The 22,329-nt window shown below is 41.1% G+C and overlaps 1 protein-coding gene across 1 annotated transcript in view; it reads right to left on the bottom strand.

The window, feature by feature from the left end:
• nlgn2b (neuroligin 2b) overlaps nucleotides 1-22,329 on the bottom strand; it is a 28,923-nt gene that overhangs the window by 1,074 nt on the left and 5,520 nt on the right. The window contains exons 2-7 of the mRNA XM_076101788.1: nucleotides 21,453-21,506; nucleotides 16,379-16,528; nucleotides 4,960-5,145; nucleotides 1,562-1,827; nucleotides 1,252-1,405; nucleotides 348-714 (exon numbers count right to left, since the gene is read on the bottom strand). Of these exons, the coding sequence (XP_075957903.1) occupies nucleotides 348-714; nucleotides 1,252-1,405; nucleotides 1,562-1,827; nucleotides 4,960-5,145; nucleotides 16,379-16,528; nucleotides 21,453-21,506 (1,177 nt within the window). The remainder of the gene's footprint in view (nucleotides 1-347; nucleotides 715-1,251; nucleotides 1,406-1,561; nucleotides 1,828-4,959; nucleotides 5,146-16,378; nucleotides 16,529-21,452; nucleotides 21,507-22,329) is intronic.

Genomic DNA, 22,329 nt, shown 5'->3' with positions numbered 1-22,329 from the left:
GCTGAAGTGCTGGTTGAGTTGAGCGCCTGTGTAGAAATCTGGTTTGTATTCTAGCAGAAAGAACGCCTCGGTAAGAACGCGTGCTGCGTCGCTCAGTCCCAACCCAGGTGTTTAGACCCAGGACATGTTCAGAAGCTCAACACATTCTCTTATCCAAGAGATAACTTCCAAAAATAAACCCTTATTCTTTAGTCACTCACTAGTGGGACTCGAAAGTGAAATCACCATTGTGTTACATATTAGCTTGTAAGTGCAGTATACTGTGCACACTGTGTATTACCTGATATTTAATAAGATAAAGGCACTTGATAACAGAAAGTAATTACTAAGCTTGGCATTATACTAACCCCGTCTTGGCAAAGTTGGTCCAGTATGTCATGACGACGGCACTCAGCATTACGTCGTTCTTTGAGAAGTTACATGGAAACAGGTCAGTGGCTCCCACCATGGGAATTCCAAACACATAGGGGATCTCATCTCCATGGGCTGCGTCTGCCCACTCTGGCCTGGCCTCGGTCTGACAGTGGTGGTGGAAGGTATAGAAATAGACGGGCGACTGGAACTCAGCATGCAGTTTGGCAGTGGCAACAGCCGGGGCCACCCACTGATGGTCCGTGAACAGAGCCAGGAGGGTCTTCCTACGCATGTCACTGTTGTCCCTGTCGGCCCAGTCTGTGTACATGAACTTTATTGTTTCCCTCAGGATGTCTTTACCTTGAAAGAAATAAGAAGGAATGTGAGTATACACGCAGCGCGTGGTTATCTGCAGCATTAGGTGAATGGATTCTAGGCTGAAATCTGTAACTTGGTTAAAATACAGTGGTATGTTGCTCGATTTTAACCCGACTTCTTGTCTCAGTGCTGCTGTTCAATCTCACTGCAAGTATCATAAACACAATTTACTGTGAATATAAATACACAACTGTCCCGTAAAAATGAATCAACTCTACAGCAAAGCAACCTGCTGCATTTCTTTATTCATTGACCTCCCTTTATTTTATGACGAAAACAGTCAGAACTTTGATATAAACGCAGACTTATAGGCGATCAAAGCTTTTCTGTGTTACACTATTCACCAAATTTCCCCCCAGAGTCTTTATTGTGTGGTATTATAGCTCAGCGCAATACGTCCACCAGCTCTGTTCTGAATGTTTGGATGGGAAGGCATCAGATAATGAAGAGGAAACACCTCAATACTACGGCAGCAAAAAAAAATTCATATTTTTAAGGTGAAATAGAGTAGGGCCTGACCATCAGGGTATCCATACAGATTGTCCACAAAGTTGGAGATGGTGTAGTCAAACGAGGCGGCTGATATTCCGTCTTCTCCTTCACTGTCATCCACAAACTTCAGGCCCTCTCCCTGGTTGACACCGAGCAATATGTCGTAGTTCAGGAACTCGCCCTGGTGTCACAACAAAGCGCACACACAGCATGACATGACAGCAAAGAACACAGTAGGAATGCCCAGGGCACAATTCACACACCAAATGCAAGGAAATGATCAAGAGGAACAAGGCATTTTATTCACTGGATGACGTCCAGAGACATCAGCTCTGACCTGCTGCATGAGGATCTCAGGGTCGTCGGGCACCACGTCCCCGTCAACCACAGGCCCGAAGGCAATGTGGTAGCGTGCAGGCTGGATGTCTTGGTCCACTAGCTCCCGGAAACTCTTCCTCCTCAGGCAGTCCACCAAATCGGCCATGTCCCCTAGAGTGCAGCCAACCTTCTTTGCCAGGATCTTGGTGTACATCGTCGGTCGGTAGTTGACTGCCCAGCTGGAGATGGCTGAGCCACTCTGAGCGATGGCCCTCTGGAACAGGCCTGCACAGAGCAGGAACATACACAGCAGATGTAGCTTCAACTGAAAACATACAATCACTTATTCTCTCTCAGTTCTTTCTCTCTGACACACTTTCGCTCGCAACTGCTGGGGCCTTCAAGGCCTTCCAGTGTGCGTGCTCAATAATGCATATGTTGGAGGAGGAGCAATTGCAGAGTAATACATAGGCAGCGAGATGAAGTAGAAATACTGCTGCTTTTCATAGCCGGAAAAAATCTTTAAACGAACATTAGGGTGGGAAAATGAAGCGCTTCCATCACATACAGCGAGAGACGGCAGCAAGAAAGACGGTGGCAAGCTCAACACACAGCAGTAGGCTTAATGGCTGTCTTGGATAAAGCGCGAAAGAGAGACAGCAAGAGAAAGAAAACTGCTCGCACTGTTGCACCGCTGCACTGTTATGTAAAGTGGCTTGCTGTCCCTCAGTTTTATCTGCAGATTCTGTCATTAATAATTAAGCCCCCCCCATATTCTGCATGTGCCCCACCCCCGCTCCTCTCCCTGTGAAATCAATTAAGAAGCCTCTCAGCTGCAGCTCAAGCTCTACCCCTCATCTCATCTCTCCTCTGCACACACACACACACACACACACACACGGTACCTTTAAAAGCTGTTCACCCACCAACTTCACTTTTCTGCACTTTGCGGCGTTGCAGCCAGACTTCAAAATGGAGGAGAAGAGGGTTTTTTGCCACAAACAACCCATAATGATAAAATGGATATCCAATGTTCACTATTTGCCATGACACCAACTGTTCACATAAGCAAAAACATACCATAACTTTGGCCAAAATAATCCAACATTAACCACAAAAAAAGAGCCAGACCGATCCGATTCTTAACGGGATTTTGTAGTAACACAACAAATGGGCAAATGAAAGTGCCATAAATGTTAATGATATCAGATATGTTTTAAATACAACACCTTCCGCCAGCACCCACAATACAATCTGAACACTAGTGCTTGTGCGAGTATCAATCTTTGTCTATGGACAGCATGCACTACAGCCAACATTAGCTGGCCCCCTGACAACATTTAACAACTTGGCCGATACTACCCAATCATTGAAATGCTTTTCCATGTCCTCCCGAATGTTTTCTGACAAAAAGATGTGTGTGTGTGTGTGTGTGTTCCCAGGCACACACTCATCATTCTGAGAATCGCCTCCATGCGTACAGATACATGTTTTTATATTTTATTTTTTATTTTATCTGTCCAAGGTCAGTTTTTGAAGGTTAACAGTTCAGTAATAACATAATCTGAATTCTTGGTAAAATATAAAGTGGCATTCACCTTCTGAGCTCTACTCACATCAGAGGATTAGTGATCAAACATCTGGTGGGTATTTTAGAGATCTGCCATTCAAAAACAAAGGAAGCGCAGTACAGTCCTTAATAAGCAGCATACTTCAGCGGTTCCTGAGGTGATGCCTTGAGGACGGGCCAAGGTTGCCGCGAGACTTATTTGTATTTGTTTTTACTGTACATTTTAAATAACGTTTCATCACATAAAATAACGAGGCCACACTTACTGTACAGGGACTGTATTTTAATGCTATGCTTTCAAACGAGGAATAAACATCAAAGCCACCGTATGAAAAATTAAATATCCACATGATGCAACTGGTAAGGGCCCCTCACAGCTGCCCGTTGTACCGCAACACGTTTTCCAGTCCTCACGTTTTCCAAATGCACAGTGGTCATAAATAATGACTGTTAGAGTAGTGACCAAACAAAAACAACAAAAACAAATCTCACTGCGTGGTTAAAACAACGTTAACCATACATTCCCCTGTCCACCAAAAGCTGTACGCCTGCTGTCCCACACCTGAGTCACTTGTCTGCAGTAAAAAATGTGAAACGGAATAGGTTGAGGAGAGATCCCGAGATAAAACACCGTTGTTAGCCAGAAGAGATAGTGAACACTGCAAGGGACTAAGAGATCTGAATGAAAAAAACAGAATCAGTGTAGTATGTGTGTTTTTTTTATTGAAAAGCTTTAGAACAGATTGAAAGAAATGCATTTAACCAAATAGCATACTCTCTATTCATCGTTTAGTTTAAGTTCATCTGCAAATCTGCACAGCAACATGGCCTAAATTGCTGAGTGACTGAGGCCTACGTACATTTTATTCTACTGATTTCTTAGCTTTTTTTTTTTTTTTTTTTACCTTCACCATGGAGGTGGTGGGGGGGGGGTTCTCTGAAAAAAATCCCTTGCTTTTGTATTAATATATAAATATATATATAAAACAATCAGAGGAAGTGTTTTCAACAAGCCTCTTAAATCAAATTTTGCACCAGCGGCATCTGCCCACATTAGTGAAACATTGGACATGTGAACTGGAGACTCTGTAATTGAGCTTTTTCAAGCCCAAATTGCAAGATTACTGAACAAAAGGGCACTTTAAACTGCCCATCTATTAAGAGGATGGACTTCATAATGTGTCCGCATAGAATCAGCAGAGTAACAGTCAAGTAAATAAGTTCAACCAACAGTATATATATATATACTCTATATATGTATATGTATTTGCTCATGATGTTCTTCATTGGAAGTCCATGTAAGATATATCAAAGCAAGTAATATACTGTATCTATTCCTAATGCCCTGTCCAGACAGGATTCGTTTTATTGGAGAAGGAAAATGTTGTCAGTGCAGATCAGTGACGTTATTTGGGATTATTACAGGGTTTGTGTCTCAAGGTGAGTAATGGTTTTATTATTAACCTACTGTTTCATCCATCTGTCGACTGTCTGGAATGACAATCATGATTTTGTTACAAATGACAATCTATATATAGTAAATGTGTGTGTGTGTATCTATATATCTATATGTATATATACGTATATACACACACACAAACACACACACACACACACACACACACACACACACACACACACATTTGCTACAAATAGTGGATGACTCATCTCTGAATATTGCCCCCCTCACTTGGGGGAATAATATATAATGTATACTAATATATATATGAAAACATTTTTTTCATGCTCTGTGAAGAAATACACTACCCACACTGTCCTGAAATGTGAATCCCCTTTGAGCAGGGTATACGACTACTGATGTGACAATGACAGTGAAAGAGCCTTACCCTCGGAGTGGTGGGAGAGGATGAGAAGGTTCACACAAGCGGCACCCGCTCCCGAGCCAAAGATGGTGATTCTCTCTGGGTCTCCTCCAAAGTGGCCAATGTTTTCATTGAGCCAGCGCAGGGCCTGGATCTGGTCCAACAAGCCATAGTTCCCCTTAGCAGACTGGTCCCCTGTGCTCAGAAACCCTGCAGGGTAAATTAGAACAAACACAGAGAGGAAAAAAAAACTGATTATGTGGAGGAATAGGAGCAGGGCAGATGATCAGGAAGAAAGGATAACATTATCCTGTGCATTTACTCAATTAAAAATAAAATAATAATTTCACATAAACAGAAGATGGCATCCTGTCATTGTCAGGAACTTCTCAGCCTCTAACTCAACTGCAAGTCTGAGGAGATTTCACACAGAAAGCTTGCCAAACTACTCATTTTTTAATACCCACGCTTGAAATACAGCACAGTTAAGAGAACTTGTCAGCAGAGAGAGGAGGAGAGCAACAGAAGCCATGTTTCACCTACTTCCAGGACACATATTTACACAGTAGGTGCACACCCACAACAAGATAAAATAAACTGAACAAAATATCTCACACACACAGGCACACACACAATTCTTTGTTCTTACAGTATGATATTGAATTACAGCAAAATAAAAGTGTTTCAGGCAGTACCAGGCTATTTCGCCCCACAAGAAGAGGAGCTTTTACAATTTTTGACGGTTTGGATGACTTCAATACCCGGAAAACATCTAGAATGAGTTCAGTAAACGGTGTACTCTTCAGATTAGAGGTTGTTGGGGCGGAGGACGTGGATGAAAAAAAAAAAAAAAAAGCATCTACCTACTCATCTCAGTATCTCAAAACATTGCTCTCTCTCTCTCTCTCTCTCTCTCTCTCTCTCTCTCTCTATATATATATATATATATATATATATATATATATACACACACAAATATATATACATATATATAATATATATACAAATATATTAAAATATATATATATATATATTTAGTTTATAATATAGTTTATATTTGTCTGTGCCTCTTCTAAAGCATGAGCAGAATTTCCCAGCAGTGCCTGTAACTGATACCAGAAATGTCTAGTATATTTATGACTGGAATCTCTTCTGCTATAGCCATTAAATGTGTTTGCACTCATTGGTTATTTCTCTATATAGTAGTCTGCAATGTCAGTGGCGGAGTCCGCCATTGCCCTAATGGATTTGAATGGCGTTCAAATGGCAATCCCAGTCATTCACTGACCTGTTTACCAATTAACCGCTTTGTACAGCGAGACGGTCTGTGTGTGATGTCAGTCGAATAGTTATTGAAAACTAGGAGGGCAGACAATATTGTTCACGTAAGGATCTATACAGTACAACCATGCTACACGTCACCTAAATGAGCATATTGATTAAATAATAAACGTTTAGTTGTGTAGGGATATGTACAGTATAATCTATTATACACAATATATCAGACTATACTATAAACAAGGTCCAGGTGTCATGGTCAGTGTGTCCTCATACACTGTGTTAGTTACAATGCATCTCTGTATGGCATCAGCCCACATTGTAGTGTTTTGGTGAATACTGTTGAGCAGTTCCAATTCAGCAAGTGTCCTTGTGTTTGAATTGAAAAACACACAAGTGACTGAACTAAGCAGCAGCATGTTCTAAAGGGCAGCTGGAGCAAGTGTCACCGCCATAGAGTACAGTTTAGGGAGCACACAGTGACAGATGGTAAAAGAGGACATTCAGCACAAATGTGTTGGAGAGCAACAGTTTTATTGTTAGTGATTATAATGCCAGTGATGATGGTGATGATGGTAATGACAACTTAGCAAACTGACCTTTCTTCAACAATTTGTGTGGTTTACCTGGGTTATTTATGATTCATATTACAGTGTTTGATATTTACTGTTCACATGTTGGGGCCTGGTGTCTCATTAAGACTATTTTGGATAGGTTCATCCCTGGTTCACCAGTTTTAGCTATAAGAACATTTTGTAAAACTTATTTAGCCTAAAAAGAAATCTGTAAGTAATATTACTGTTTTGCGCTTTGCTATTGTGCCAGCATCCTACAGTATAGAGACTATTTACTGGACCTTTACAGAGAGGATATGCTTGAGTATGTTTGCATGAAAAGCAAAAAAGTACTCTTCCCTAGATCATGGTAAACCTTTCTCAAAATGTTCACGTGCCTGTGCCTTTATTTGGATGTCTCCATTGTTACATTTAGGGATGAAAATACCCCAAACCAAATATTTTCATGTTGGTCCAGAGATGCAGTGACCTGGATGTTGTACATATGACACACAAATATAGACACTGAGGCGTAGTCATGTTTGCTTATATTCTTTGACATTATCTCAGGATCACAACGAAGCAAATGTTTTTTCTTGAGAGAACGAATCAATGCTTTTCTAAGTCTAATAGCTGCCCAATGTGCAACCACAAATAGTGACCCACTCATGAGAAAACAACAATCCTTCTTCTAACCTAATGATCATAAGATAATGACCATGAGGAACCAAAGTTAATAGGACAGATAATGGGATTACCAAATAGAGATATAGTTACAGTTAGCATGCTATTGTGTAATTATATTATCCTTAGATCAACCCAGCAATTGGCTCTGGCTCTCAGCCTGATGTGACTCTGACCTGGTAACATATCAGCGCTGACCTGTGCCACATATCAAAACCATAGACATGTGGAAGTGTCTGCTCCATGGCTGCCCAGCCGAGTGCTGAGCGGCCTGCCACAGTTGCCTGGCAACTGTCCAGAGAGCTTAAGGCAAAATGATATGGACAGACACTCACAGAAGCACTTACACACACACACACACACACACACACACACACACACACACACACACACACACACTCAAGCAGTTACATATTCAAGTACACAAACAGCTGCATGCATGCGCACATGAACACAAAAACAAAGCACATGCATGTACTAGCATGCTAGCGCCTCCTGTCGCTCTCTTTGCAAGGGCAACTTGAAGAAAGGGAACTTGGTTTATCGTCCGCCACTGAAGATAAGTCAAACACGTTCCCTCTTCTTCTCTTTCAGTAAGTTTTCTTCCCCCCTCCCCCCCCCCCCCCCATCTGCTGAGCTGGGCTTCCTACTGACTTTAGCGCTGAGAGCAGCAGTTTATGAGGCTGAACTCATGCATATTCAACACTTGCTTTAGGTAACGGCCAAGGAACTGTGAGGAGAGTCATCAACCTCTAAGTAAAGACACAGGCTGGAGACACGACATGAGTGGATGAAAGAAAACAGAGGAGTGGTGAGCAACAGAAGGAGGGAAATTTAAAACAGAAATATTTACAGTACTGTGTTACTGTATCAGGCAGAGTGCCCTACAAAAAGTCCCTCAAGACCCGTCTGATAATAACTGCTGCTTCGGCTCATATATCCTTGTATCTTATGAAATCATGAAAGCATAATGCACACTAACGCTGAATAAAAAAAGAAATGGTAGGAGCACTAAGTGTTCCTCTAATGTACGCTGATGAGAGGAGTCATGGTAAAAGCCATTATCCCTTATTGGTATTGTATTGCATCTGCAACAGGAAGATGTATTAGTATAAAGAAACATGTATCGGAAAGATTTTCTTTTCCAATTTTGAGACAAGGGAGATGTGTCACGCAAAAAAAGGGTCAGCCGCTCAACTTCAAGAGGATGTTTTCAGTATTTTGCACAGTATGTTTAGTGTCCTATATTGAAAAGCTTTATTCGGTGCATCCTCTGTTGTCGAACACCTTAACACTGAGAAAGAAAGTCACAAATCCAAAGTCCAGAACTGAAGAGCCGTCATTCTTCTGGCTGTTTGACTACTGAGACGGGGACATGCATCTGCAGAGGGATTTTCAGTACTGAACAGAATGACTGCAGTGGGTCACTGAACATATTTCTGTGAAAAAATAAGAGAGAACAAGAGGAGAGGGAGGGAGGGGGGGGGGGGGATCTGGATCGGGTAGGTAAATCTGACAGGTATTAAACCGAATATTGCCCAAAGCTACTGTCAGATCCTAAATGAGAGAGAGGTGAAAGGAATATATTGAAGGGCATGTTATATCATTTTTGCTGTGACGTCACACAGAGGATGATTAGAGATGTCAAAAATCAGAGGGAAGATATTGCCTTTTTATACACACAGAAAAGGTGATTGAAGAGAGAAAACAAAGCTGTCTGTGTGAGTCACAAAATGAATCAAAGCAAAAGCAGAGGCACTAATACAAAATAGGAAATAAAAACCTTAGCAGATGGTGACTGTCTCCTGCACACTGCAGACTAAAGAATCTGTATTGATGATTGAAATTAAGTGGATTTGAGTATTCAGTATTGCGCAGCAACCTTGGGGATTATCTACCATGTATGAATGTAAGCGTGGATGAATATATCTGCACCGTATGCAGTGAACACGGATAACTTTACATCATAGTCTGTCAAAATAAGGTTCTGTTAGTAAATCCTGTAATGGGCATTGACACAAAATGAGCAGTGTAATGTCACATTCTCTCAAGAGTTTATGTAAACAACATGTTGTTTGAATAATAATCAGTTCATACATCTGCTAAAAACAGGGTGATTTTTAATAAAATGTTCCTGTCTTGCTTGAGACTAAAAGTCGAAAGCATTGCTGGCATCCCCTGGTGTTGTATGATCATTTCCATTCTTTGATTCAAAGATCATACCCGGATGACCAACATTCTTACACAAATCTGTTAAATCTCCTTGTTGGCGCCGGAAGCTCAATCAGGAGACCCGCTGGCAGGTCCATTTCAATTACGTATCACTCTGTACGTCAAGTATACCCAGAAATGAAGTTATATTGTAATTGGGCTTTCTCCTGCTGAACTAATGTCATTTCACCACACCGCCCATAGGCTTCCAATGTCATTGTATTTATTACCTTACTTATCTGACTCAATTTTATTCTCAAAAGGTCCATTCAAATGGTACCAAGCTGTGCAGTAAAACCAGGCTGTCATGCAAATTTGAAAAGCAATGCTTCAAACATCACACTCACACAAAGACATTTCAAAGCTTTTCAAAGAAAGTTCAGTTTCAGAAACAACTTATTACTGATGAAAATCAGTTAAATCCCTTATCTATATATATATATATATATATACAGTATATATATTTATATATATATATATCTATGTATATACATACTCAAAGTCTTATGCAATTGCGTTTATTTTAATGTGGATATCATACAAGCTATACAAGATGTTATTGTCGAGTCATGTTAAGGATCTTCCAGTGAGCAGCTTGGATAAATGGCAGCATAGTATTTGAGTCGATTATCTGGTTACAACTTTACATCATTTCTATAGCCTAAATTTGTTTAAATTGAGGTAAATTGGCATCATTAAAAGGTATGTCGAATAATTAGCAATTCCTCTTTGTAAAGAGTCTATTTTCTATAGTTCCTAAGTAAAGTTGATATTTGAGGTACTACCTTTTGAGTTTGATTTTGACACTTTGTGTCACACTGTGTGCTGTGCAACATGTCGAGCATTGAGTATGGTACAGTACAGTAGCTGCATTCATTATTTTCCTTGTATTTTATTGGTCCAGCTGTGCAGCTGGCTGCCAGCCTGGAAGGCAGATTGGTGTCAGTTTCAGTCAACATACATATAAGTCATTAGTGCTCAATGTGAACTTTGCCTGTATCCTGGAAGCAACTGCTGTTGGCAACAACCTGAAGCCTCCAACACACACAATTTTACCATCACATTCATTACACTCTCGCATCACAGTCTACACAATCACACTTGCAATAGGGACCAGATATACAAAGTATGAAGCATATTGTGGCCAATTACGCCAAGGGAATAGATTTAAAATCTTTGCACGTGAACCTAGTCACAATCTGAAAGCGAAAAAGGAAACGTGATTGTTTTTCTGTGCTGTCATCACAGTCGTGCACTGTAGGCAAAATGTGGGGAAAGAAGAGTTAACCATTGCTCGCAGAGTGGGAAGATTGTGGCTCTCTGATGGGAGTGGGAGGTGTGTTCCATTTGTATTTAGGGACAGCAGAGCTGTGGGAAGGCAGCAGGCTGAAATTAATTGACAGCAAAATCTGTGCTGGCTAAAAATACTGTTTATGTCATATTTAAAGGGATGTTTTTGAGAACAACGGGCCACGCAATTTGAACTAATTCCCAAGGCTCACCGGGCTAAGTAGTATTTGTGGATACTGTTTGACTTGGCTTGTGCTAAAAATGTTTTTCATGTGCATGGGCTTATAAAATATACATAAATGATTGAGTAATGGATTAAATGGTGTTCACTAGTGTGTCACAAACATGAGGACATTATTTTTGGATTCATCATTTTGGATTGAATCATCCATCTACTTAATGGGCAAAAACCGACTCGACAGAGTATAACAAGCAAAAGAGAATACATTTTTCTCTGCATGCTGTTATAGTACAACAGTATCAAATATATAAAGATTTAAAATAAAGACCTGTTCTGCACTGCTCTCATACAGTTACAACTGACCTGTGCTGCCCGACAGCGTCGTCGCGTAAGCGTGGCACCCAACCTCCGGTTCCCCCTCAGGTAAACACTTAGCTCTGTCAGCATGTTTGCTGTAGATTGTACTGTTAGCACTGTTAGCGCTGTTAGCTACGAGCCACCGGCTCAGGCGTTGCCATGTTGAGAGCCGTTGAGGGGCAATAGAAATGCTCCCAATGTCGTATCTTGCCCCTGTTAATTAAATATTATAGAGAATATCAACTCTGGTTACATTTTGAAGGATTACCACAAAAGTGAGGCAAAACTGTTAAAGATAACAGATGAGAGGTAATATTCCCAGGCAGAATAAAACTTAACTCAACACTAAACCAATCAAACACAAAACCATTTTATCAAAATATAAGCTAGATCGCTTTCACCTTTAAGCGGCTCTAATCAATATCTTTATAACAACAATGGATGTAATGTGAAAGAGGTTCCCACAGAGTTATCACCAGAATTATCACGGAAATCTGCAGTTCGGCTTAGCTCTATGGATCCATTCAGTATCTTTTAGCTCATTGTTTTGGTTAATAACCAGCACCTTTACAGTTCTGGTCTCACTGCTCTCATCAACCTTTTTTTTGTTGAAACAACCAAACAGCTGCTGAACATAGTGGAGCATTTAGAAGCAAAAGGAGCCAGATATTCCCTTCAAGGAGTTGGGGGAGACCAAATCAGAGCTAAAAAGAGATTCAATATTGAACTTACATTTGTCAGAAGGACACAAATATGACTCAAAATAGATGCTCTTATTGCTCTGTGTCTGCTGGACGTTTAAATAAGCAACTACCTGCTTACAAGTTAGCCATACAATAGCTCCTTGAATAAATGCCCATCAAATGACAATCAGCATCGCTCAGTGTCTGCAGAGTGCAAAAAATAGAATCAATTCACCATATAAATGTTTTACGGTGATAATATGTCAGTGTTGTGTTTACAGCTTGTTTTAAACACAACACTTCCAAGTGGTCAAATAATCCAATCAATAGATCACAAATCAAATTGACCAACAGTATTGATCAATTGGAGTGTTAGCATGGACAAAACATGACTCATTTTCAGAACATTGACAGCACAATTAGTTTGTTCTGAACTTAAATACTCCCTTTACTCAGTGTAAAAGCCGTGGTTATTAAATGTGGTGGTATTTACTTCTAAATGGGTTGCTCTTACTTACAAGTAAAAAGCTGAAATTGGGTAGAGAAACGTTTCCAGAAGAAGCGTTTCATCTCTCTTCCTGAGGTGAAAAATGCCCTCACTCTCAGAGCCCACGATGGTGGGCCTTTCCCCAGAGTTCATTAATTAGTTAATTAGTCTGAACAGATGGCTGTGCAACACTAATCAGAAGGCTCTCTGGGCCTGGAGCAGGAGGAAGGTAGGAGAAGGTGAGCCGAGGTGCAATCTGGAATCTCAACTGTCCCCAAACCTCTGAACCAGGCTGTGTGCAGCAGACATTTTCTCCTCATTCTCCCATTCCACTCCACAACGACAGGGCGTATCATTAATTAATAAGAAAAGTATATTTGCTGGAAAGTTACATGTGTACGTGTCGTACTGGGGTGAAAGCATATGGCGTTAAACCATATGGAAGGGTGCTGTGGTCACACTGCAAGAGCGTTTATTTGAATGAATACTTTGCATCACTGCAGATTTAAAAAAGCATTTCTGACGGTTTATTTTTAGACTGTTCCCATCTCCCCCCTTCTGTTTCCTTTCCCCTCACTGTCTCTCTATGGTTCTCCCTCGCTCATCTGTCTCGATTCCCTGCTTTCACTTCTTCCCTTATTCCTGACTCCCTATCACTCTCTTAAAGGCGCAGGCATTGTATGAAATGAGGATGGCATATGTAAGCTCCTGTGTGTGTAAGTACAGGATAATACTAAAGATTAGGATGTAAAACTATTAGAATATAGCATGCTTGTGTTTCTCCCTTTGACTCAAATTCAGCGTCAGAGAGGAGCGCTATTAAATATTCAGATGGCTGGTGCATTATTCATACATATATTTTACGCACGGCACGCAACCAAGTAGCACGCACACACACACACACACACACACACACACACACACACACACACACACACACACACACACACTTACACACTGTTACATGTACAAGAAGATCTGTGGTCACATGAGCAAACATGCATGCTTATGCTACACAAACATACAAACACACATGCTACGATAATCGCCTTAGTACAGTAACCCATTTAAAGCATATCTGAGAGTGAGAGAGGGAGAGCACACATTCGCCCACATACCAAAATTTTCACCAGTGTTAAAGGAATCGAGGACACTGCGTCATCCCTCATTATCACTCAGCGGGAGCGCTGTACACATTTATATGTATGTATTTCGTATGCATTTTTCATGATAGTGAGTGGAGGTTCAGTGCAATAGACATAATGTACAATGCATGAGCATGAACTTCAAACATCTCCAACATGAATCCCAGAAACAAAGTCAATGTAAATCGACCGAGTCGCGGTGTCTGTAAAGGAGGTACACAAAGAAACCCCAGAAGAGCGTTTCATTCAGAGTGTAATTGAAATACTACATTCAACAAACCTGCTTTCTAAATGTAAACTGAATCTCACGCCCAATTTGTTAACGGTCACGATTTGTCTAGCGGCTGTGAAACCCCCCCCCCTCATAACAAGCAGAAATCGAGCAGAATTGAGCTGCAGGTCTAGGTCCTCTTTTCACTAACTCTCAGTTTGTCCTTGTCCCCTCTCCATTGGCCCTCTCAATAACGCTCATGTTACCCTCTGTTAATACTCTCTGCAGCTCTTGGACGACATCCTAAACTACTCCCGTTTCTCTGTTTATCATTATTCTGGTATGTTGAAACAGGCGTGATGCAATAAACAATATCTGATTACCCAACCTGGCAACCGAAATGCCAGCGTCAGATAGTCTGTGTGCAAACACCTCCAAAAGATGACGGCAAATGTAAATACTTGACTCCACTGATATCCAGCAGTACAAGGGCTGGGTGCACACACACACACACACACACACACACACACACACACACACACACACACACACACACACACACACACACACACACCTCACAGGCCATGCAAGCACCGCAAAGCTCCAACAGAATGGACAAATAGAATACCCCATAATCCAAAAATACACTGAAATCAACAAACACACATTTATTTCTGTTTTCAGTTTACACCAAAGGCCTTAAGTGGTTAGTGGTGTCTCTGAAGTATACTGTACAGTGAGTCTGATCCTGGCTGTTTTTTTTCTGCAGAAGAGCATATTAATATAACAATTAATTATTAAAAAATATAAAATCATTTTCAGGGTAAGTGAACACAGTAAACACACCTGGTTGTGCTTTATTGTGAAATCCCTGCTGCACAGAAATAACCCTTAGTGAACAGATCAAGGAGCTGCACACACAGACTGTTTTTGTACATAAAGATGTTTCCAGGTCCCACACCAGTAGTCTGTAACATCAGGCAACTTCCGCTACTTGACCCGAACCCTGATAATTTGTCAGGACAGTTCACGTAAAACAATGGATGAAATAAATAAAGTTTGAGCCTGGGTCGGGTTCAGGTCTTTAATTTAGAGGCAGCAGTTGGGTTCAGCCGGGCCAAGTGTTGAAGATGCCAGGGCCTCATTTCCCAAAAGCGTCTTAAAGAGTAACCTAACACTAATCACTTCTTCGACTGAAATAAATCACTACATTCACTTTTTTAGTTAAACTATCACACACATTGTGCATGGAACATTTGATTTTTGCAACTGATCTGCTCGTTTTTGTGGCCATCAACCTCCTCTCCCTCGTTGTGCAGACTATATTTTTTATCTCTTCTGGCTGACATGCCACTTGATGATGACGACAGTGTAACACTGACAATAGATTACGTGCATATTCGTGAAACTAATAGGAGCTTTCACTGCTCTATTTTAGTCTTAATTTGTGTTTAAGAGTAACATTTGCATCAAGCAACAGGTAAATCTATCACAGCGTACTTTGTTAAACTTACTTCCACCACGAAGGGCAGCGACATCGAGCCTAGGTTTCACACTGAACTATTTCGACTTTAAAACATTTCTATTGTGCGGTTTTCAACATTTGTACTGAAACCCATTTCTAAATGTAAGAGGATTCGTCGACATCCTTGAAGCAAAGGCTCTGCTTTGGATCTCTGTTTTAGGTTTATAGTTATTAACACATCATATGTTGTAGACAAGAAAGGGGAAAATATAATTAATAATTCATCATCAAAATTTGAAAGGGGATGTAAATGTTTGAGGAAGAAATATTTTTGCTTGTGCACGAACGGTATTCACATGAAAGATAAAAACAAAAAAAAGATATATTAAAAAAGATAACACTCGTAAAGCAATGTCATCTGCTTCAGCAATTTCTTTGTTTTTGCTTTGATGGGACATTATCTTACACAGTAGCTCCCTTGGGATACTCACCATTCATACCTCTATTGTGCATGATGTCTGCACTTTCCCTTACATGTTCTTTTTGCTGTAGCATGTCAACACTGCAGAAATAATTTAAGATGAGGGGCATGCTAGCATTACAGTACACGCCATTACAAGTGTAAACTGACATTCATATGCCTTGTGATGTTAGCGTAGAGGAACACCTACAGTATTTGGACTACGGGAGCCTGCAAATAAATGTTTTTTAATGTGGGAGTTCCATACAGTGCATTGTACCACCAATTCTCAAACACATATTTTCAGAGACATCAGCTGTCTGACACAGGGACCGGTAAAGGTGAGATGTGACACATGTCAAACAAAGTCTGTAAACATTTGCATCAGAAGCTAACCCTAAGGTTAGCCTGCAGGATGTGTGGCACGCCAAACTTACCGAGCACGCCGAGCCGATAGTTCATGGTGACCACAATGACATTTCCGTAGGCAGCGAGGACGCTGCCATCAAACATGTTCCCTGAGCCCTCCATGTAGGAGCCCCCGTGGATGAACAGCATCACCGGCTTCTTACGACGATCCCGAATATCTGCGCAACACAGACAAACAATGGTGTTCATTATTTTCATGTTCATTTATTCTTTGGTAAAAACCACACGCCCACACGTTTTAACAGTTCCTGTTGGGTGTCCACAGGTCTACCCACTTCAAACTAAGTTACTGCAGCAGTCAACAAAGTAAAAAGATCCATATGCAGCTTTTTCTAACATGCTACATCCAGTGAATCGCTTCAGCAAAAGAGATAAAGACACTAAGTATGAACGTTTTCAGTGTACTGCCTTTAAGTTGGCAGCACGTATTTAATGTCAGCCCCACTGGGCTGAAACGTCTGTTTCCCCTGTCCTGTGCCGTAATGGTACATTCCCAAACTCGCATACCCCTCTATGTGTGGAGCAAATGGTGCAGCCAGTTCTGATGCCCTCTCTGTTATTGGTGTCTTTGTGCCCATCAGTGTGTTGCTATGGTTCATTCTGTCAGCCTGTGTGCCCCCCCAATCCCCCCTACTTTGCAGCGTCTGTGGTATGGCCTGAGTGTTTGAGCGTGGATGAGGCTGCGAGAGCTGCCAGTGCAGCCCAGTTAGGCTGAGCGTCTGCACTGTGCAAGGCCTGTGGATAATTTGTATGAAAGCCAGACCAAGTGGAAACATAAATAACAGCTACAGCATCTGTTTACCCTGATGAGCTTCAGCACTCAGAGATGGGGGAGAGAGAGAGAGAGAGAGAGAGAGAGGCAGATAGGAAGGGAGAAAGAGAGATAAAGGGGAGTAAGACGGCGAGAGGAAGGAGATGAAAATAGGGCAGTGTAAGAGAACCGACGGGGGTAGAGACATGGATGGGAGGTTCACACCAAAAAAAACACGATAGGAAGGATGAAAAAATCTGAAATGTTACAAAGCAAGTCATACATAGCGAGGTACGCTAATGAACACTCAAATTCACACAGGATTCATACAGAGACACGCACACACACACACACACACACACACACACACACACACACACACACACACACACACACACACACACACACACACACAAACTCTTGCATAGGCAGCTGCGATGTTGAGTCGCTATGGAAACTGCTTCTCGCTAATAGAACTGCACCAGCCATTCCATTGCACCGACTCACTGAATGCCTGTTGCCGTGGTAACAAATTCTACTCACGTATTTGCACACCCGCCTGCATCACCACCTGAATCTCAGGTTACACATGCACTTGGGTGCGTCACTCACAGTCGCGCGCGCACACACACAAGGGGAACATGGAAAAATGGCACATATGGCTTCACACACGGAGAGATCTTTTATGGATCAAACGTATGACACAAGCAGACTGGCTAAAAATAAAGATTTTCAGTCATACACTCTGACGTGCTGCTCTTTTTCTGCTCTTCTCTAGTGTATTCTGTAGCTCGGCTGATTTCCCAGAGGATATGTAAACAAGTTCAATTATCCCGGCATTACCAGGGCTGTATAGAGGAGTGACATAACAGCAGGCCTCACAGTAACACTCACACCATAAATTAAATCCTGAGAGAAAACCAACTTCGGCTACGACGTGTAGCAGCCATTTTAAAGGCCCAATCAGTATTTTGTTGAACTATTACAATACTATTTCACTGCTGTGTTCACACAGGTTACTGATGTAAACATATTTAAGATAAGATAAGATATACTTAATTGTCCCGCAGGGAAATTTGGCTTGGGCTCCAACCACTGCATCACACAATACACTTGCCAACATCGCAATCCACATGCACGCATAGAACATAGATCATATACACACTCGTGCATAAACATGCTTAAATACGCATGTCGACAATAGTTACGAATAATAAAAAAATAAAACAGGTGTGATCAACACAGAAAATAAATAATCAAGTCATAATATATTAGTCCCCAATAAAATCATATTATATAATATTACTTGTTGCTATTTAACAATTTGATGGAGAATGGAATAAATTAATTTTTGTACCGATTTAGCCTGCAGATTGGCAGAATATTTGATACACTCACCTGTCAAACATCAAAAACTACTTAAAAGAGTGCTGCGCTGATTTACTGGTCTTTTTGTATTCCACACATTCTTCCTCCTAGTCAGACGCCTACAATACCCACTACCCACAATGCAACTCGACTGCCAACAGCTGGGTTGGGGATTCAGGTGTGTTAAACTAGTAGGAGCGAGCGACAGAGGTCTGGTATGTTCACTTCTTTCTAACTGCACACCACCAAATTTTCAAACTTGTCTTCAGCCCCAACCAGCACGGCCTCAGCAGCAGCAGTACTTCCAACATCTGTAAACAGACTTTGATGTGTTAAAATCGGTGGAGTTAAAATTCAAATTTCCTTTCAATTGAAATGTTTAGTAGCCTGTCAATACATTTTGTTCCCTCTGCGTGCTGTAAAGCACTGCATCAGCACTCATGAACTCTATTGTATGTAAAGTTCCACATAAATAAAGTTGAGTTAAGTACTGACAGAAGAGTTTATAGTATTTTCTTTATATTTGGATCTACAAATTGTGCCTTTAGTAGAGAGCACCCTTTTCAAGCTAGCCTCTGCTCCACTAGCCTTGAGCATAACATGTATTTTCTCTTTGAGACTTTCTATCATTGGTTTTTCCAAAAGGCTGAAAGATGATAGTGTTTTTCTTTTGTCTAAGATAAATTGGTATCTATTGCTGTACTGGACAGTAAAAATCAAGCAGCTTGCAATTTTAACATTAATCAACCAGTTATGTAAATGATCATATAATGATAAAAGAGGGAGTGAAAATATTTTTTTCCTAATAAGTCAGAAACATTAAACTTATAACTGAAATATTTGCTAAGCCCAATATAGGCTGGGAGTAAGCCCCCCAAAAAGGAACTAAATGGAAATAAAAAAATCCATTCGTTTTGGAATAAAAGATAAAAAGCTCATGCATACCTACAATGCCTTAATGAAAGGTGAATAGGAAAAGGTCTAAGTGGTGCAAAAGAAGAAAACTTCTGGCAGTCTATATCTCATCACTTGTACGCACCATATTCCGACAATATTTTACCAGGTAAGCTTCATAATAATATCTGTCTGGTTTATGATTTTATAAAATGGGACACGTGGTATTTTGTCAAGCCGTCTGGCTCGGCGAACTCTGGCGTTAACAAAAAAACTGAAAACATAAGACACCATTTGCATGAGATAATCACTTTTCTGCAACAAAGAACGATAAAGAAATACAAATGGAAAGAGAGTTGGATGTGTGTTGAAGCGAGGGACACGGTACAATGATTGGAGGGAGCTCAGCACAAACAGAGGGTGTGATTAGGGTTGCAGGGTCGCAGGGTGAAAGTGTTTCACTCAGCCCAAATCCAAGGCCTATACGGCCAACAAGGAGCTCTCTGTCTTTCCTGCCTGCCTCCAAAACACTGGCAAATTATTCACTCCTCCTCTACCTAACCTGATACTATCCCCCCCCCCCTCACTTCTATTCTCAATGTTATGTCTTACCTCTCAGAAGAAACTGCCTACTTTCTGCTTTTCCATTATTCCGGGCCTCTCTCATTCATTCTCTTATGGAAATCTCAATTGATTTGCGACGTAAAAGTTTCAGTCTGACTCAGCAATTGAATAATTTTTGCATCCAAATCCAAGCCCAAGCAATGCAGGCTCTTAAAAATAACTTTCACAAACAAGATGCTAATAATAGTATTCTCCAACAATGTTCGGGAACCTGCGTCCAATCCATACCTGAGCAATTATAAGCGAGGAATCCAGCCCTCCTGATCCTGTCAGGACCCATCAGGTGTTGGCATAAATGTCAAGCTCTACCAGTCTCCTACTCATCCACCCTCTCAATCTCTCTTTCTCTACATCTCTCTCACTTTCAAAGCTTTGTAAATGTCATTTCATCATGCACTTGTCTTCATTATGACTATTTCCCCCCCTTCTATCCCCCTCATTGCCCTCCCCTGTGCTCTCGCAGTGCTCAGCTTTTCCTTTTCTTTCATCTCTATTCTATCATTCTGCTCCTCTCCTTGGCAATCCTGCATGAATCCTTCCTTCTGTTTTCACCGTTAAGAAACCACACAATTGGATTAGCTACATCTGTCTCTTTTTAAACCATAGCAATTAGAGATGCAAGGGAGAGAGAATTCAATACTCAAATAGCACAGAGCTCAAAATACAACAAAAAAAAGAGAAGAAAAACCACACACATTGGCACAAATTAGAGCACATGCACTCAGGCGTAGATTTGCACATGTACTGTGCTTGAGTAGACACACAGTGCTCAAATGTAAATGCAATGCTCTCTGTGCATGCATAATGCTATGTAATATACAGTATGTCTGGGCACGTGGACAGAAACAGATGCACACACTGTCTGCATTGATTTTGGCTGCATCAGTAAAAAGTAGTGAGAGCATCTCCATACGACTGCAGTGAACTTGAAAATGTACAGCAAGAGCAGAAATTTTTTCTTCTTTGAAAATGAAGAACTGGAGAAAGCCCAAATACATTATGAAGGACACTAAATCAGCAGACCATTTCTATGTATAGTACAAAAATGAAAGTGCCGGTGAAAAAAGGCTTGAGTATTGATTTTCAGTGATGCATCACACAGGATAGTCAGAACATCAGCGTGTGGTTGATCAACCACATAGCAACTGAGAAAGGGAAGTAAATTAGCTCCCTGTGCAGGTACCCAAAAAAGCAGAATTTGTGGGGAATGAAGAAAAACGACGTTATATGAAGCTCTGTCTTGCATGCATTTTAGCTCAACGTGTGCCAGTGAGAAGGCACGGCAGATTTGTGTGCTGATAACAGCACTCAACAATGGATAATGTAATGTGCACATAAGAGTGATGAGTCTCAGGTGATTATTAATACTGATACAAACACACAATTCCCCACAGAGCTTGAAAAATGGGGCACGAGGAAGAAAACAAAACATGCAATTAAAATACCTTCATCCCTGGGTCTGTTCATTGTAGACTCGTCTTGTTTTTTTGTGAGCGGACCTGAGGTTCAGAAAAGAGGGGGGGGGGGGGGAGAAGAGACAAAATTCAAAAAGATTGCATTTGCAGCAAAAACAAAACAGAAAAACAAGAGAAGATTAAATGAGGAAAATAGCAAAAGACGAGATGCTCCGTTACGTTTCAGTGGCTCTGCACAGCTAGAGACAAATGTTTACAAGGACTGCACACCCGTTTCCTCAAAAGATAACCCCAAACACATCAGTTTTAACTGCTTAGGATCTAGTCACGCGCTGCCTTGAAATGACCCCAGAGACGACTTCTCCTCAACCCTTCTCCCTATCCGTCCTGACACGCCGCTGCTCTGTAAAGAAAAATCAATGAGCAGAATCAAGCCATCACTCTTTTCGGTCAGAAAAGGCAAAGGAATGTCAAGACTCTCTGTATCCTGCTACAGCTCAGGACAGTGTTGCAGTCCTGAGGCAAAAAGTCCCTGCACGATATTGAATGTCAAAACGTAACACTGAAGACACACATTGTGCACAGATAAATTCTGGCATATAGCCTGAAATGGGAGTCTTGACTTCCAAATTAGCAAAGAGGGAGCTGTTTTTGATATTTCCACCTGCACTGCAAAGTCTTGTGACAGGATTCCCCTCACCAAGGTCAAAGAGGAGCCCCACATTAAGCTTTAATGGTAACGCCAGTTAAATGCTCCATAGGGCACGGCCAAAAACAAGCATTTATCACAGTGACCAACCCACGCCCTGGCACGTCAACCTCTGTAAGTCTTAACTGATAAGGATCCCATTAGTTTATTTGTTCTTCAGCCCACAATTACCGATGCGTTTTGTGTCGCTCTCAGTCA

This window comes from Anarhichas minor, unplaced genomic scaffold (assembly GCF_050575085.1).
Source record: "Anarhichas minor isolate MPS153535 unplaced genomic scaffold, ASM5057508v1 ptg000027l, whole genome shotgun sequence".
Taxonomy (NCBI): domain Eukaryota; kingdom Metazoa; phylum Chordata; class Actinopteri; order Perciformes; family Anarhichadidae; genus Anarhichas; species Anarhichas minor.
Note: the sequence above shows the minus strand (reverse complement) of the source record. Positions and strands in the feature narration are given on the sequence as shown.